Genomic DNA, 18,314 nt, shown 5'->3' with positions numbered 1-18,314 from the left:
CCCTCCAGTTCCATCCACATAGTTGCAAATGGCAAGATTTCATTCTTTTTGATTGCTGAGTAATACTCCATTGTGTGTGTGTATGTGTGTGTGTGTGTGTGTGTGTGTGTGTGTGTGTGTGTATACCACATTTTCTTTATCCATTCATCCATCAATGGACATTTGGGCTCTCTTCATACTTTGGCTATTATTAATAGTGCTGCTATAAACATGGGAGTGCATGTGTCCCTTCAAAACAGCACACCTGTATCCCTTTGATAAATACCTAGTAGTGCAATTGTTGGGTCTAGGGTAGTTCTATTTTTAATTTTTTGAGGAACCTCCAAACTGTTTTCCAGAGTGGTTGCACCAGTTCGCATTCCCACCAACAATGCAAAAGTATTGCCCTTTCTCCACATCCTCTCCAACGTCTGTTGTTGCCTGAGTTGTTAATGTTAGCCATTCTGACAGGTGTAAGGTGGTATCTCATTGTGGTTTTGATTTGTATTTCCCTGATGATGAGTGATATTGAGCATTTTTTCATGTGCCTGTTGGCCATCTGGATGTCTTCTTTGGAGAAGTGTCTAATTCATGTCTTTTGCCCATTTCTTCACTGGATTATTTGTTTTTTTGGCTGTTGAGTTTGATAAGTTCTTTGTAGATTTTGGATATAACCCTTTATCTGATATGTCATTTGCAAATATCTTCTCCCATTCTATCGGTTGCCTTTTAGTTTTGCTGATTGTTTCCTTTGCTGTGCAGAAGCTTTTTATTTTGATGAGGTCCCAGTAGTTCATTTTTGCTTTTGTTTCCCTTGTCTCTGGAGACGTGTTGAGTAAGAAATTGCTGCAGACAAGATCAAAGAGGTTTTTGCCTGCTTTCTCCTTGAGGATTTTGATGGCTTCCTGTCTTACATTGAGGTCTTTCATCCACTTTGAGTTTATTTTTGTGTATGGTGTAAGAAAGTGGTCCAGGTTCATTCTTCTGCATGTTGCTGTCCAGTTTTCCCAGCACCACTTGCTGAAGAGACTGTCTTTATTCCATTGGATATTCTTTCCCGCTTTGTCAAAGATGAGTTGGCCATACGTTTGTGGGTCCATTTCTGGGTTCTCTATTCTGTTCCATTGATCTGAGTGTCTGTTCTTGTGCCAGTACCATACTGTCTTGATGATTACAGCTTTGTAGTATAGCTTGAAGTCTGGGATTGTGATGCCTCCTGCTTTGGTTTTCTTTTTCAAGATTGCTTTGGCTATTCGGGGGCTTTTCTGGTTCCATACAAATTTTAGGATTATTTGTTCTAGCTCTATGAAGAATGCTGGTGTTACTTTGATAGGATCGCATTGAATATGTAGATTGCTTTGGGTAGTATCGACATTTTATTATTTTTTTTTTCAACGTTTATTTATTTATTTTTGGGACAGAGAGAGACAGAGCATGAACGGGGGAGGGGCAGAGAGAGAGGGAGACACAGAATCGGAAACAGGCTCCAGGCTCTGAGCCATCAGCCCAGAGCCTGACGCAGGGCTTGAACTCATGGACCGCGAGATCGTGACCTGGCTGAAGTCGGACACTTAACCGACTGCGCCACCCAGGCGCCCCCATTGACATTTTAGTAAAATTTGTTCTTCCCATCCAGGAGCATGGAATCTTCTTCCATTTCTTTGTATCTTCTTCAATTTCTTTCATCAGCTTTCTATAGTTTTCAGTGTATAGATTTTTTACCTCTTTGGTTAGATTTATTCCTAGGTATTTTATGGTTTTTGGTGCAACTGTAAATGGGATCGATTCCTTGATTTCTCGTTCTGTCGCTTCATGGTTGGTGTATAGAAATGCAGCCGATTTCTGTGCACTGATTTTATATCCTGCAACTTTCCTGAATTTATGAATCAGTTCCAGCAGTTTTTTGGTGGAATCTTTTGGGTTTTCCATGTAGAGTATCATGTCATCTGTGAAGAGTGAAAGTTTGACCTCCTCCTGGCCGATTTGGATGCCTTTTATTTCTTTGTGTTGTCTGATTGCAGAGGCTAAGACTTCCAATACCATGCTGAATAACAGTGGCGAGAGTAGACATCCCTGCCTTGTTCCTGACCTTAGGGGGAGTTGTCCCTCACCTTTTAACCATCCTCCACGAGCCCCAAGTCAGGGCTCTGCATGCTTTGGAGCTCAGTAAGATATGCTTGCTAGCCTCTACCTAATATCTTAGGTGTCTCCCCCAGTTTTTCTTTTTGGTGGCTTCTAAAGATTGAAAAAAAAAGCCCCTGGAGAGGTAGGTCTCAGAGTTTCAGGATTTATATATAAAGATAGAATAATGAGGAATTTCCTGTATATATCTATCCTGTTGTCAGGATATTCCTTGCTGGCTTATAACAATGGAACACTTTTCTGTTTAGCTCCAGAGAAAGAGACACATTGGGAATGACATTGTGGCCATCATCTTCCAAGAAGAAAACACACCGTTTGTCCCAGATATGATTGCCTCCAACTTCTTACATGCCTACATTGTTGTGCAGGTCGAGAATCCGGGCACAGAGACCCCATCCTACAAGGTGAGGAGAACGTTGGAGGAAGTGGTGGGCCCAGGCACTTCACCACATCTTATGGATTTAGTGAAATCAAGGACCGTTAGTTCTCAGTGGCTCCTCGGGTCATTCTCCAAAATGGTACTCCTAGCGTTGGTATGATCAGTTTTCTAGAAATCCTAGGTTTCTGTGATTTGGGAACCAAGAGGCCTTCCTTATGAGGTCATATCCTCCATCTGGCTGCTTCCAGGTTCAGTAGCATCCAACTCAAGGGTTGAGAAGCCCCCAGTGCCTCTGTTTGGAATCTGGTAATGCCATTGGCTGGACTAAGGCAGAGCCAGGGGAGAGGAACAAAAGAGAGGAGGGTGGGGAGGACTATCAGGAAAGGGAAGGGAAGAGGTGTGGTAACAAGGGGAAGAAAGGAAAGGAGAAATGTTTATGGTGACAGCGGTGGAGAGCAGGGGGTCCGGCAGACCCTGGCCATGGGGTGGGCTCTTCTTGTTTAGCTGTTCTAGAATAAACCATTGGTCTTAATTTGAAGACTCCCAGGGAGGGGGGGTTGCAAGCACCTGAGTCTAAGTCTGAATCTAAGCCTCCAGATCGATAAGTGGTCTTCCAGGTTGGCTCAGTGTCCTCCCCGATGCAGGGAGGCCCTGGCAGCCCTCACCCTGCCCGTTGCCGATGGCTGTGCCGCCAGCCCTCCGCTCCCCTCCCCTTCTCCATGAGAAACAATTCTAACCTCTTGGGCAACAGTTTCTATCTCACCGGTGCTGGGGGCTGTGGGCTCCAAGGGAGATAGACTGAGGCAGGGTCTTTAAGGTGGATGTTAGTCTTTGAACCTCTTGTGGATATACGCAGAATGCTTATGTGCAAGATGTTGCGTTCATGTGCTTCTTTGCATATTAGGGGGAGAGAGATCAAAGGTCAGATTCTCAGAGGGCTCCCTGCTCCCCAGAAGTGTTAGGAACCACGGTTCTAAGGGAGAGGGAAATGAGCCTGTCGTTGCCAATGGGAACTTGGAATGATCTGAAAATGGAGTAACTGTGTAATAGCTTAGGCCAGTGCTGGTTCCTAGGGCTTACAAAGCCCAAGTGTTTCATGGCCATCTTCATGAAGTATCAACTTTGCTTGAAGATTCTGGAAAGGAAAATGATGTCGTATAATTATTACATCAGTAGAAACCCACATATTTGAGTGCAAAATGCACATCAACTTTAAAAGCAGATATGAGACTACAAACAAAACCCCACACTGTCTCCTACGAGGAAAGCTGACTCTTCTGTCCCCATGTTCATGTTGATGTCCATGCTTCTCCGTCATTGAGCATTTTCAGCTTTTCGGCTGAAAAGTTGCAGAAGCCATGTTTTGGGCATTTCCTTGGAGGATCACCTTCTTAACACCAAAATGGGCATTCCCTTCAAACAGCTGTTTGATTTGTTGATGGAAGCAAGTTTATTCTTTCAGTGCCCCCTGTGTGCTGGGGGTGGGACACGTGGAAGTGACCTATAGGGAAGGGGGAGAGGGCCAGTGAGTGCAGTTCAGCCACTGGGCCACTCAGACAGCCAACTGACTCTCTTCACAGCCAGTGAGGCAGAGAGCCGTTGGGTAGGATCCTCGAGGTAAAGCTGTGTGGTAGGAGGGCTCCCAGACACTGCCAGGCAGTCATGTGCGAACGTGTGGCTTGTCTGCTGGGCCTCTGCTGGCAGAAGAGGCCTCTCGTGGAGGTTTAGTATTTGTTTTTAGCTCCTGATAGGAAATGGAACTCAGCTAACTGGCTTCTCCACTTTCTCAAGAGCTTAGTGGGGTGGGAAAATGCAGAGATCCAAAAAAACACCACTCCCCTCCCCCCCACCTCCAGCTTTGATGCCTGAAGTCTTTACCAAGGCTTCTCAGCCAAAGCCCATGGTCCAGGGAGAAGCAGTGTCCTCAGAGAGGGTGGCAGTAAGCAGAGAAGCAGGACCCACAGGGAGAGCCGTGCTCTGTCCCCAGGCTTTGGGACTGTGTGGTCCACCTGCCGGGCAAACATCCAGGCTTGAAGGCAGACCTGTGAATGGGGCTGGGGATGCAGGGCGTGGGGAGGGAGGCCAGCCTTCCAACATCCTCCCCAGAGCTCTGTCCATTCATATTCCCAGCAGCACCCCAGGTGATGAGAAGACCCGGGAGGACCTGGTCAGATTCCTCAGAGGGTCCAGGGTGAAATGGGACTTTCACTGACCTCTGCAGACTTAGGGGCTATGGCAAAGGAGGGTGAGATATCCCCAGGGGCTGAACAGTGTCCCAGGAGGCCTCCACTGGGGAGGATGAACAGGAAAGAAAAGGAAATAGAGGGAAGGACAGGGGTGGGAAGGTGCAGGAAAGCCCCCCAGACCGAGAGGCTCAGGAGCTGATGGTTCTGGTCCCGGCTCTGCCTCTGACTGCTGCATGACCTTGAGCTGGTTCCTTCCCTCTCTGGACCTCAGCTTCCATCTGTGTGAAATGAGGAAGTTGGACTAGACCAGCTCTGAGTTCCTTCCCGCCCTGACATGCTGTGGGAGGGGAAGCGGAGTCAGGGGTCGGGGGAGTTGAGGAAGAGGGGTTGTGTGTGTGTGTGTGTGTGAGAGAGAGAGAGAGAGGGAGGGAGGGAGAAGGAAATGGTTGAGGGGAACTCTCTAGTATTTCAAGTGTCTTTTCTTAGGTGCAGGTCAGCAGGGGAAGTAAAAAAACAAAGCCCCAGGTAACAGGTTACCCCATACTGGGTGCTTGCTCTGCACCAGGCACTGTGCTAGGCCCTTAGAAGCACAGCCTGCTTGAACCTTCACGAGCCCCTGGTCAGGCAGGGTCTCTTGTTAGCCCTATTTTACAGGAAGGAAATTGAGGCTGAGAGCCTAAGCCACTTAAGGCTGGAGGCCACAGAGCCCGGAGGTGGGGAGCTGGAGTGTGTCCAGGTCTGCCAGTGGTCTTCACCACTGAGCCGTCAGAGCAGGTGGGAACTTGGCTCCAAAACTCAGGGGTGCATGAAAGGTGATGTCAAATGATTTTTCAGACGGGAATTTTGTCCCTGTCCTGCCCGGATGGAAGGGAACTCCAGCTGAACCGTTACTAGAACTCCCTCCTCTTCCTGTCTCAGGTCACCCTGCCCCTGATTCCTGAAGCCCAGCAGAGGTCTCAGGAATCCTATGGGAAGCACCCCAGTGGGGAGGCGTGCTGCCTGTGTACCCCCTTCCCCTCACTGCTGATCTGGTGCCTGGGCAGCCTTCCACGGTTCCCCAAGGCTCCCAGGCCACACTTGGCCATGCATGTCAAGGTGGGAGCCCTTGGAGGCTCCCCGCCTCCCTGGTGTATCCTTGAACTCACATGCTCCAAGCCTCCTCTTTCCAGCCTCGAAAATTCTCTTCCCCACAGTACCTGCACCTCTTTCTCAGCCCTGCCCTGCCCCCTGCTGGGAGGCCCACACTGAATTTAGAAACTGAGAAGGTGGGGCCGTGTTCTGGCAGCTTCTGCTTTCGGCCCAGCAACCCACCTGTCCTCAAGAAGAGGGAACAGCAAAGCCCCGGGCACTTTGTTGGAAAAGGGGTCAGGAGAGGGAACACAGTGGGGATAGAAGATGCATCACCCGGAAGGATCCTGTCCCCTGCTTTTCTGACATGGCTGCTGTGGTGGGCTTATCTGACCAAGAGACTCGGCAGGTTGAAGAGCATGTCTGAAGCGCCTTACCCAGTCAGCACAGACCACTCTAGAGCAAGCCTGAGAAGGAGGGCCATAGGGGTGGGAAGAGGGCGGAGGGCCTGACCTCTGGCCTACCCCCCCCCCCCACCTCAGTTCCTGTGCACAGTGGGTGGTGGTGGGGGACTGTGTTTGGCAGCTGGAACCAGCCAGAGATCATGTCAGCTGAACACACACCATTTCCTAATTCTGGGCACGCAGACGGCCTTGAGCTTGGGGAGAGAAAACAGTACTGACCAGCTCTCTCCTGCTGTTTCCTTCCAGACCCTGGCAGGGCCTTCCCTTGGCCTGGCTCTGAGCTGCCTGCTCACCCGGTCTGGCAGACTCTCTGCATCTGCCCTGCTTCATACGCCAGGGAGGCTGGCAGCACGCCAGGGCCAGGCTCACGCCAGCGGCAGTCTGGGAAAGGGAGAGGGCAGAGTCTCTAGAGAGGCCTGCAGCCTTCGGGCTGAGAGCAGGTGAAACCAGGGCACATCCACGCAGGGAGGGCATCTGGATGTGCTGGGCCTGTCCCGAGGCTGGGACACCCCTAGGCAGAGCGCCTGGGTGCTTTCACTCCTAGTTCCTGCCTCCCCAGGCTGGCCGGAAGTGGACACCACACCCAGAGCCTGGGGCACCCTGTGCAAGAGCACCGTAATGTCCCCCTACCCACAATTCCCAGCCTGGGCCCTGGCACTCTGTTGGTTCAGGGCTCACCCAGACAGACTTCTAACCCTGTGGTGGGGCCAGGGCTCCCAAACACTAGTCCACCAACCGCACGAAAGCTTTGTGGAGTGTTTAACAGTTGCGGATTCCTGGCTCCGCCCCAGTGCTTGTGATTCAGTAAGTTTGGGGTGGAGCCCATGCAATCGGTATTTATTTTTTAAACACTTGAAGTGATTCAGGTTTGGGAGTCAGTGTTGTGGGAAAAGGACCACAGAGCAGGACCAGGAGGTCTGGATTCCCTGGTCCTCTGTGTGGCTAATCACCTGTGTGCCTGAGGGGAGATGGCTCCCAGTCTCTGGGCATCTGTGTCCCCATCAGTAAGACAGGGTTAACAGTTCTCACTTTGTCTTCTCCGTGGGATTAATATCCATTCAAATGAGGCAACGAGATAAGTCCTCCTGGGCACTTGTACTGCGTTAGAAGCGGAGTCCCAGGCTACTCCTCAGTCCTGTCTGGTAATCTTGCCAAACTTGTTTCTGGCCTCCAGGAATGTAGATGAGAGCATGTGGATGGCTCTGTGCAGCCGGCCCCACTTCTAGGAATAACGACTTGGGCCATGCTGGTGATGGCTCATGGGAGTGTTGGATTTGAGTTCTGGGGAGGGGAGGGCAGAGGACTGCTCTGGGTGGTGGGCTTTCCTAGGGCCAGGGCTTGGAATGCATTATCCTCCTCAGCTTGGATCTCTTCCCTCCTGGCCCACACCAAGACTCTGTTTCAGGTGTCAGTCACTGCACGGGAAGATGTGCCCGCCTTTGGCCCACCTCTGCCCAGCCCTCCTGTTTTCCAGAAGGTAAGAAACCCCTTTCTGCTCTTCTCTTATCTCAGGCTCTAGGTTTCAACATCTGAGTGGCCGTGGCTGGAGTGGGGCCGGATCTGGGCTGGGGACGTTAGAAGCACCTTAGGCAGGCTTGGGAGAAACTCCTTACTTGGGGTCTCTCCCCTCCTCTCCTGGTGCCGCCAGCCTGGCCTAGTACAGTGCCTCTTCTCACAGTGTTTGACGCTGGCTTTGCTTTTCTGCTAGAAGAAACATTTTTGTACCTATGCCTCAGTCCCAGAAGCCTTGGACAAGAATTGCTTTCAGTCATGGAAACGCTGGGGCAAGGGGTTGATTTCCTGGGACCAGGAGAGCCGGTTTCCACATTGGCATCTTAGGTGGGCCTGGCCTGGGCTAGAAAATGACTGAATGTCAGAAGGAGGCCTTTTAGGGACTCTCCTCGGACCCTCTGTTCTGCTTACCTGTTGCTGTGGCTGAAAGCCCTTTCAGCAACAGCTGAGGCTGAGAGAATCCCAGAGCTTCATGTCTGTTCCAGGGCCCGGAGTTCAGGGAATTTCTGCTCACCAAGCTCACCAACGCAGAGAACGCTTGCTGCAAGTCGGACAAGTTTGCAAAGCTGGAGGTGAGAGCACTGTTTCTGGAAGTCTTCCTCCTGCCTTCCTGGCTGCTTTCAGCCGGCCCGTCCCGGGGGTCTTCTCCTGGGGGCTGCTCAAGGTGCGGGGCACTGCGTTTGCCCCTCTAAGCCTTCAGTCCTGCGTTGATTTAGGAACTATTTCCTCTTGTGGAAACTTCATGCGAACTTCAGGTCTAACCAACCATGCACCAGTCATTTATTGAGCACCTACTGTGTGGCAGGCTCTGTTCTATTCCCCGTGATACCGGGGTGAGACATAGTTTCTGCCTTATGGAGCTTTTGGGCTGGTGGGAAGGGGCCATTGCTTAAGAGACAGGTATGATATAGTGTCCACACTGGGCCGTGATGGAGGCCAGCACAGGGGCTGTGACTGCTTCTGCCCATGCAGAACTGGGACGTGTTCAGGGAAGGCTTCTTGGAGGAGGTGGCCCTTGACCTGCTGAATCTGGGTATCTGACAAGGCTTCTGCCAGGAGGAAAGTTTGAGGAGGGTTATTCTAGGCATGGGAAATAGCGTGAGCAAAGGCCGGGCAGATCAGAGCATGACTTTTGAGGGAGCCCCAGAGGGTTTGACATGGCCTGAGAGAAGGACTCGTGTGGGGGTGGATACTCAGCTGGAGAGGTTGGTTGGGTCAGGTCAGGAAGGGCTTTGCACTTTAGAGGTGATGAGGTACTAATACAATACTTAGGAGAGTGATGGTTTGCTTTGCATATTAGAAGATGACCCTGATGTGACAAGAAGGGCAGGTTGCCAGGGAGGAGGGCAGGAAGGGTGGCAAGTCAGCTATTACAGGAGTCCATCCAGTACACATGGTGACAGCTTGCTTGCACTGGCCACAGGAGGAAATGGTTTGGGGGCAGGGTTGGGAGGACTTGATGGAGTCCTGTATTTGGGTGGGACGAAGTGGAATTCCAAGGCGGCTCTTGGGCCTTTGGCCTGGGCTCTTCACCTACCTGGGGATCATTGGAATGAGGTCTTTTAGGACCTGCTGACCTGGAAGTGTCTGCAAGGGTTGCTGCAAGGGCTAGTCCTGGTACGCGTGCACGGCGCCCCCTGGAGGTTGTATCCACGGCCCTGGTGCACTGTCCGGATGGAGAAGGGCAGTTGGGTACGCGGCTGTGGAGCTGGAGGCAGAGATCTGATCTGGGACTCGGCAGGGTAGAGCTGTGGGATGGCTCGAGGAGAAGGGGCAGGGGAAGAGAGCAGAGGCCAGCCACAGAGCTTTGGTATTGACTGCAGTACTTGTGAGCACGGAGCCTAGCCAGGCCTGAGGTCCACACTGTTAACTGGGATGCTGGCAGTCAGGTGTCTGGAGCCCTGGGGAGAGGGCGCGTCTCTGTCCTCGGTGCCAGCTCCATCGTCCCCACCCTCTTTTCTTCTAGGACCGGACGAGGGCCGCCCTTCTGGACAACCTTCATGATGAGCTTCACACCCACACACAGGCCATGCTGGGACTGGGCCCAGAAGAGGACAAGTTTGAGAATGGGGGCCATGGGGGATTCTTGGAGTCTTTTAAGGTACAGGCACAGGAGCGGCTGGGGATTGTGTATGGTGGAGGTGAGGGTGGGGCAAACAAAGGAAGGGGTCCAAGGTCTTTGGGGTCCTGACCCCGGAGCCCAAGTGCCAGGATTGCAGTGTTGGTAGAGGGCAGGGGCATTGGGAAGTGTGAGCGGGCAGAGCAGCCAGCAGTGTCTCTGGCGTCTTCTGCATCCTTCCTTGATTCGGATTTTGTCTCCTCCTGGCCCAGGAGTCTGAGAAACAGGGACAGGGAAAGAGTTGTCAGCAGGCAGCAGGAGAGGAGCCAGCACAAACCAGGAACATTACTGCCTTCAACTTCCTCCTTCTGTGGCGGGATGAGGAGTCCAGGAAAGGATGATAAGAGCCAGGACAAGCCTTAGGGGTCTGTAACAGCCAGTGTGTGGTACTGCGATGGTCCACCTGGCAGGGCGTTGGAGGACCCGGCCAGGGCTGGTGGGACGGAGTTACAGGCAAGTAAATCTCTGGGGACTTTGCAAAAGGAAGAACTTTCTAACGAGAACGAGCTGCTAAAAGAAGTAGTGAGCTCGCTGTCCCTGGAAGTATTCAAGTAGAGCTCGGGCAGCCACTGAGCTAGTGTGAGATACAGGAGGCTTATCATCACATGTTTACTGAGCGTTTTTGGTCCACACAGCTCTTACGTCCAGCATCTAGCTTGACCCTGGCTGTATTCGTGTGTAGTCAACAGAACGAGTCTTGTTATTCCTACTCACGCGTGAGGGCACAGGCGAGAGGGGCCGCAGGACTGCTCAAAACCTTACACCTACTTAGAGGTAGAGAAACAAACTCAGCCTTTCTGGTTCTTAGGTTAACAACATTCTGCCGGATTGCCTGTTGCAGAATGACTTGTCGAGCTGCCGTTTTGGGGGCAGTATGTGTGGGGTCAGGGTGAGCCCTGCCTGCGTTAGAATCCCAGCTCGGTGTGATCGTGGGCACAGTCTTTAAAGTCCCTGAGCTTCAGTGTTCTCAACGACACACGGATGATCAATCGGACCTCTGGAGTTGCTGGAGGAATTCACTGAAATAATACGTGGAGAGTGCGCGTTGCCTGGAACATGGTAAATGCTTGGTGAAAGCGTTAGCTATTATTGCTGCGTAAGGTGAAAAGTTACTGTGCGCCAACCCATCTAAAGCCTCACAAGTGCCCTCTGTGCCCTGTGAGGAAGGCTGTTATGATGGGGATAATAACTCATTTCCAGTTTTATTAATTGTGGGTGTAATTTTTCGTGTGAGGAAATGAAGGCTCAAAGAGACAAAGTAATTCGAATCCGAGTGTTGAGTTGAGTCTGCTGGATCGCAGAGCCCGTGTTCTACATGATGCTGCCTCTGGTTCCAGACTCGGTTAGGATTCCACCCACGCCAGCCTGGCCTGGGCAAGCCTGGGGTCTGTCCCTGGCGGCCTGGCGGGGCCGCAGAGAGCAGGGCATGGCTCCGCTGGCCCTAGTCGAGGCAGCTGCCGAGATTCCTCCCAGGGGCGGGGGGCGGGGGGGGGGGGTGGGTGGGAGCTGAGCTGCTTGTCCAGGCTGTTGGGAGATTCCTGGGGCATCTGTTTCAGGCCTGATGGACAGCAGCAGCCAGGGTGAAATAGGAGAAACTGGAGATCAAGAGCAGAGGGGCTTGAGGGAGAAGGGGGGCAGGGGAGGAAAGAGGGAGCTAGGTCGGCTAGCCCGGCAAGAGAAGGGGGAATGTGAAACCCAGGAAATAGGAAAACTTTTGTAGCACTGCCCCTTCATCGTATCGAGCACATCACAATGCTCCCACATCCCGCAGTAAAATGTAATTTGTGTATGGCTTAAGCTGCAGGTGACTAGCTAACATGATGTGATATTTTGTAGATTTTAATGAAGCGTTTGTTTTGCAAGTTTCTTTCTGTATTTTGAAGCCCACAGTCGGGTTTTTCAAGTTTCAACTGTTTTTATAACCTGGAAAAGCTCGTAGACTGTGCACACTGCCCATGGTGCCTTTGGATAAAATGGTCCAGCAGCTACATGCAGGTTGTGGGTCTAAAGGAGGGTGGCTCCAGGCCGCTTGCCCAGTCACCTGCCTCTGGAGGAGTAGCAGTTGATCTGTGTTCGACTCTAGTGGGGCTGACTGAAGAGGTTTCCCACAGAGAGGAGGCTTCAAGATTTTAACAACTACTCATCTTTGATCCAGTAGTCCAGGATCTTTTTCTTTTCAACCCTTAATCCTTCCACCTGTGGGCTGGAGACATCTGCTTGTGCGTTCTGCTTCCATGCCCGTCCCGGAGGCAGCGCTTATGGGGTATGGGAGGGGTTGTCACGATCGGTCACACAGAGTGAGCCTTCAGAGCTCTGACCATTATGATGAACTTTTTTTAAACCCTGAGTTGGGAACAGGAGCTCTTTTACTCTGTTCCTGCCACCATTATCCTCTTATCTCCCAGGCTGTGGAGGCTGGAGCTGGGGGCCAGCCAGGAGCAGCACGGAGCCCAGCGGCCTGGAGGTTTGTGATGTCTGGGCCAGGCCCACGGTCTGACCCAGCTCGGGAAACCACCTCTCGTCGTTGTGCTGTTTCTTCATGCACTCCTGGGGTGGTGCTGTGGCATCAGAATTATTGGCATTCCTCATGGAGTTCCTCACTTGCGCCTCTGGAAAGAAGTGGTGCACAAAATGATCCCAGAAAGAAAAGTTGTGTGTTTTATCTCCTTCTGGTCAAAGGTCTCATCTCGTGTGGAGACAGTTGAGAATTCTCAGGGCTAAAAGCAATCTCAACCATCCATCCCCTTGCCTCTCGGGACCATTCTCCCTTCCACCCCCCTACAGAGCAGTGGCCCTCTGTCCCTCTGCAGAGAAGCAGACCCATCGCTGCCCTAGGTCATGCTGCCTGGCACCTCACACCACGTAGAATAGTTCTCTCTTCTTACCTCGGTCCCACTGGCTGTACTTCAGGCTTTTCTTCCATGAGAAACAGAACAGTTGGTTTATGGATGTCCAGACCTGCTTCTCAAACTGAGTGCTGAGAGATAGTCTCAGGAATCTGCCAGTTCTACAAACACTTAAAAATTTTGCATTTTCACTTAGATGATAACCTAAAAATATACATATTTCCAATTATAGAGACCAAACTTTTGCAGCGAAACTCTCAATTAAAAGACATTTCTGTGGAATAAGAAAGCATATTGTATATGCGGTCCGTGGAACCACTGCTGTGGGGGTCTGTGGATGTATTCTGGGTCTTGCAAGAATATTTTTCTTTATAAAAGAGCTGTGGGACGCCTGGGGGTTAAGTGTCCAATTCTTGATTTCGGCTCAGGTCATGATCTCATGGTTCCTTAGAGCAAGCCCCATGTTAGGCTCTGTGCTGACCATGCAGAGCCTGCTTTGGATTCTCGCTCTCCCTCTCTCTCTGCTCCTTCCCAGCTCATGTGTGCGCTCTCTCTCTCAAAATAAATAAACTTAAAAAAAAAAAGAGTAGCATTAAAAATGAATAAAAATGAAAGAGCTGTACATTACTCAGCTTCCAAAAATATTGATCTCTGGACCATTGTTTCCAAATGCCATTCTCAGCCACTGCCAGCTGTTGATGAAGCTATTATTGGTCTGTAATGAAATGAAAAGAAAAAGTAACGCTCCTCGGAGGGACCTGGGTGGCTCAGTTGGTTAAGCATCCAACTCTTGATTTTGGCTCGGGTCACGGTGTCGCGGTTCGTGAGAGCGAGCCCCGCCTGGGGGCCCTCTGTGCCCCTCTCAAAATAAATAAAACTTAAAAAAAGAAAAAAAAAGTAGCACTCCTTGATGTAGCTACGTGATATGTACACAAAATACACGTAAGCCACATTTTGAGAAACATTGAGCTGGCCCAACCACCCATTAACCTTGTCGTGCAGAAGGGAGAATGGAGGACCAGAGAGGAGAGGGTCCAGTGGCAGAATGGGGACCACCCAAGCAGGGACAGCTGCTTTCTCCAGCCTTTGAGAGGTGGTGATAGTTAATGCACTGGTGTGATACGTATGACCCCTAGTGGCAGGAGAAGGGCAGGAGGCTGCAATTTCCCAGGCAGAGTACCCGCAAGCAGGGGCAGCCCGGGTGTTCGTGGATTGGAGCTCCGGTCTATGGAGGGGGGAGGGGTATTTCCTTCTCTTGTCAACCTGCATCCTTTATTTGCCCTGCTAGAAGGACAGAACACCCCATTCCAGTCCTCAGTGTACCTCCTGATGAGGAGTGTCTCAGGAGGCAAGCGGTTAGCATCTTTCTCTCCAAGCACCCCTCCCTTTGTTGCTTGCCTTGTGCAGCTAGGCACGTCCGCCTTAGCGCTCATGTCTCTGCCTCGTGTCCCCTAAGTTTGTTGAAGCGAAACAACTCGCAAATCCCATTTAGAATCACGAGGAAGCACAAACCCCTAAGGAAGCAAGGCTTGTGGTTGGCCCAGAAGAGACTTGCTCCGTGTATAACACTAACTGGTAGCTCAGTCCCCTGCCTAAATGAAGCGACATAAGCAGATAGAGAGAAAGTGCCACCACCTCCCCTCCCCCACGAAGGGAGAGCTTGTTCAAAAGTAAGCCGTGAGGTGAGCTGAGGGCTGGGAGACCGTGAGGAGGGACCCTGGAACCGGCAGTGGTTAGCCGGGAGGAGAGCACTCTCTGAGGGCACTCGTGTCCTCAGACAGTTGAGGGACGGTTGTGTGAAATATGGAACAGCCTGGTCTGAGATTGAAGAACGAGTAAGATGCCAGCTCGGTGCACAGAAGGCCTTTCCAAGGGTCGGGCTGTCCGCCACTGGAGTAGGCAGTGCTGAAAGCAGCGAGCAGCCTGTCCCTGGGAGGATGCACGCGGAGGGGGAGACTGTCTTTTCTCTTCTCTACCCTTTCCTCGCTCTCCTTCCTCCCCGGTTTGGGAAGGCTGTGCTTCCAGCTCCACATCAGATTGAAACGTAAAACACTTCAGACCACGTCACTGGATGATTTTGTCCAAATCCAGCTTTGTTTTAAGGCTTTAGGGCAACCGTCATGTCTCTGACCTTCCGTCCCCAAGAGCGGGGAAGGAGAGCTGGGCCTGAGAGAGCAGGTTGCACACCGGGTATTGGGCACCCACGGTCTCACGTCCTCCCCACGCAGGACCGTCACCACGTTGTGCGGACGAGACGAGGAGGCCATGTGTCAGAGAGGTTCATACACTGTGTTGGGAAGACCAGGATTCAGACCTCTTTCTGTTAGCTTCAAGCAGCAGATGGCCACCCTGCACATCCCTGGGGTTCCCTGTCAGCCCATTGTCTCCTCAGATTTATCTTGCGGACTCAGACAGCGGCACCAAGGGCATTTGAGGAGAAAACGTCTTTCCTGACATCGACCTTGGAGACTTTTTTTGAAGAGAGTCGAAAGCCCTTGGTTTCTGATCACCGTTAGTCCATCAACCAGTTCCATTATATGTTCAATCTGGACAGCTCTTTGGGAGACCGGAACCCTTTCATCTGGAGCCCAGGGTCCTGGATTTGGGTTCCCACTCCATCTCCCACCTGCAGCGACCTTGGGTGATCGTTTGCCTTTTGGGACCTTTCCTATCAGTGCCTGTCCTGTCTGCATCTCAGAGTTGTAGGGATCCAGCGAGTTCATGTACACGAAGCCCAGTAGACCAGATCCCATAAAACCACATCAAATCTTTCTTGGAAAGAGACCCGTGAGGAGGGCATCAGAACATACACGATTAGCTGACACATCGTCGTTGATGACGGTGGCGGTGGCGGCAGACCCACAGGGGCCCCAGCGGGATGTCATGATGCTGAGATTTATGGAGCACTTGACTCACTTAGGGAGGTTTGCTGTTTATCCAGAGACACCTCAGTGTGGTGCCACACCATTCCTGGCCTCGGTTTTCCAGAGGGCGTGTGACTTAATGTTGTCTTTGGGCGATGGAATGAATAGAATGTACTGGCTGGAAACAGTTGCTAGGCGATTCTGTTCTGTGGTCTAGAAAGGGAGAGAGAGATGATGTCCCTCAGGCAGTGTCTTTGACTCACACAGGAGAGGCTAGATGACATCAGGGGTAAGAGTCTGGTGGGCTCTGTGCCTCATTTGCAGAAATGGTTCGTCTCCAGAGCATTCGTGTTTGCCAATGGCTGTCTTTCCTGAATCGGCTTCCTGCATCCATGCCTTTGTCCTTCTAAGTCAGTTTTCTGAAGCTAAGTTTCTGAGGACCTCAGCCTGCTCTCACAGTAAGGAAAACCCACGAGCCCACTTAGCAAGGGCTCTTGCGGGGACTCATGGCTCAGCGTGGTCCTTGGCATCTGTTATCCCGGCTTGTTGGCTTCGTCCTGCAGGCTTGGTCTCTCATGGCCCCAAGGTGGCTATGGCAGTTTCAGGTGCAGAATGTCACATCTCTTTTGGAAATCCTTTAAAAAAAATTTTTTTTTCAATGTTTGTTTATTTTTGAGAGACAGAGAAACGCAGAGCACGAGCAGGGGAGGGGCAGAGAGAGAGGGAGACACAGGATTCAAAGCAGGCTCCAGTCTCTGGGCTGTCAGCACAGACGCGGGGCTTGGACTCACAAACTGTGAGATCATGACCTGAGCCGAAGTCAGACGCTTAACCGATGGAGCTGCCCAGAGTCCTTGAGGAGACCTTTCCCCACAGCTCCCATCAGACACCCCTCATGCCCCACCGGCAAGGGGATAGGTTATGTGACCACCTTAGACTGATCATGATACGCCCTTGTCCCGTGGAGGAAGAGGGGAAGTTGGACCAGACAGTGGCTCTGCACTGAGGAATATGCCAGGGATGGCATTTTTATGTGCATAACTCATCATATCTCCATTTGTGTATCTTGGCGTATGTTGGGGTTTATATCTAGGCCCTCTGTCCTACTACCTATTAGCTGGGTGCTCCTGGTCGGGTCACTGAGCCTCTCTGAGCCTTACCTGTGAAATGGAATGGAGGGCATCCACACGGTGGGCTTGTCGGGAGGATACATCTAAAGCTCTTAGAGAGCCTAGCGCATCATAAGTCCCCAATAAACATGGCAACTCTTCTGTTTGTGTGCTTCCTGTGTGCCCGTCCCTGTGCCAGAACCAGGAGAATTACAGGGGAGGAGTCAGAGAAGTGTCAGACCTGACCTCTGCCTCTAAGAAGTGTCCAAGTTGGCTAGGGAAACAAGACGTGTTCCTAAAATTAGGGCAACACTAAAAGACCCAGGGCCTGTGGGAGTGCTCCCTCTGTGTTAACCAGCTGTCCTCACTATGGCCACTTCTCTTGGTTCTGGTTCCAGAACAGCATAGACCTGCCGAGTGGTCTGAGGGAGCATTGTCACCTCCCAGGCCCGTCCCTGTCAAAGGCTTAACGACCTTGATTTTACCTGTTCCTGTCTGTGCCACGCTGTGACAAGCCCCTGATCATCCTGGGTGTCCCCTCCTGGACCCTTCACTGTTTGCCAATGTGCCCTTTGCTCTTTGGTGGCCCTGAGTGGCCTGAGTGTGCACAAGTGTGCACAAGCTGAGGGCTCTGTCCACAGACCCCACCAGGAGGGCAGGGGCATCCGGTGGGCAGGGCTCCAACTCTCAGGTCCCTGTCTCTTCTCCCCATAGAGAGCCATCCGTGTGCGTAGCCACTCCATGGAGACCATGGTGAGCAGCCAGAAGAAGCAGCACAGTGGAGGCATCCCTGGCAGCCTCAGTGGGGGCATCTCCCACAACAGCATGGATGTCACCAAGACCACCTTCTCGGTGAGTGCCACAGGCCCCTGGGGCAGCATGCGGTTCCTGGGGAGGGCCCCCCACCCCAGGCCTGTGAAGGATGATGTATTCACCCAGGCTTGGGCCAGGTGGCCTGAGCAGGGACGGGGCAGATTGAGGCTGTTTGGGGGTGACCCTAGGCCCTGCCTGTGAAATGGAGCCTCCATTTCAGTTTCAGTTTTGGGGCACTTTTCTCTGCCCAGAGGCTGGGGACCCAGGAGGGGTGTCCTTGCTTTGTTATTAATGATGACGGTAGTCACCCTTGGCTTGCTGTGCACCAGGGGCTGAACTAAGTGATTCATAGACCTTATCTCATCTGATCCCTCTAACAGCTCTTAGAGGTAGAAATTGATGTGTTCTCTATTTCGAATTTGAGGAAGGGAGGCCCAGAGGGTTAGCCACAGGTCACCTAGTTAAGCTGAAAAGCTGGGGTTTGAATGCATGTCTCCCTGATCCAAAGTCTTGGCTGTTAGTCACTGTGTATGCAGTTCCCAAGGAAAGAGCCTGGTGTGTCTGTGGGTTTGGGTCTGGTCTGTTTGCACCAGGGACTGGCCAGGCGAAAGAACCACATAGTTGGTCCTTTTAAAAGGCAAAGGGACTTTGCATTCGGATAGAGTAGGGTTTTCTTTTCTTTCCTTTTCTTTTTCTTTATTTTTTTTTCCCAGATAGTTACCCACCATGATACTAAGGACTAGTATTGTAAGTGGTCTTACATAATTCATTTAACTTACCAAATATTTCATACTATTGTCTTGTCCCACCCAGAAGGTCTGTGAAATGAGCAG

At 51.7% G+C, this 18,314-nt stretch overlaps 1 protein-coding gene and 1 long non-coding RNA gene across 11 annotated transcripts in view; one reads left to right on the top strand and one right to left on the bottom strand.

Moving 5' to 3' along the window:
- Positions 1-18,314, top strand: part of RAP1GAP2 (RAP1 GTPase activating protein 2) — a 224,663-nt gene that overhangs the window by 193,216 nt on the left and 13,133 nt on the right. For all 9 annotated transcript variants that reach the window (XR_008294348.1, XM_027034683.2, XM_027034686.2 and 6 more), the window contains 5 exons: positions 2,370-2,525; positions 7,624-7,695; positions 8,216-8,302; positions 9,697-9,831; positions 17,383-17,520. Coding sequence is in view for 8 of the 9 variants with exons in the window: in XM_027034683.2 (XP_026890484.2) it covers positions 2,370-2,525; positions 7,624-7,695; positions 8,216-8,302; positions 9,697-9,831; positions 17,383-17,520 (588 nt within the window). In the remaining variant the exon portion in view is untranslated. The remainder of the gene's footprint in view (positions 1-2,369; positions 2,526-7,623; positions 7,696-8,215; positions 8,303-9,696; positions 9,832-17,382; positions 17,521-18,314) is intronic.
- On the bottom strand, positions 11,759-16,326 carry LOC128313516 (uncharacterized). Of its 2 annotated transcripts, none has more exons than XR_008294349.1 (3): positions 15,506-16,326; positions 12,735-12,899; positions 11,759-12,458 (listed from the first exon to the last, which is right to left on the bottom strand). It is a non-coding gene; the product is annotated as an uncharacterized LOC128313516 (long non-coding RNA). The 2 variants fall into 2 exon arrangements; XR_008294350.1 differs by having other exon boundaries at positions 12,735-12,865.

The sequence above is a fragment of the Acinonyx jubatus genome, chromosome E1 (genome assembly GCF_027475565.1).
Source record: "Acinonyx jubatus isolate Ajub_Pintada_27869175 chromosome E1, VMU_Ajub_asm_v1.0, whole genome shotgun sequence".
In the NCBI taxonomy this organism is placed as follows: domain Eukaryota; kingdom Metazoa; phylum Chordata; class Mammalia; order Carnivora; family Felidae; genus Acinonyx; species Acinonyx jubatus.
This window is presented reverse-complemented; position numbering and strand designations above follow the sequence as displayed.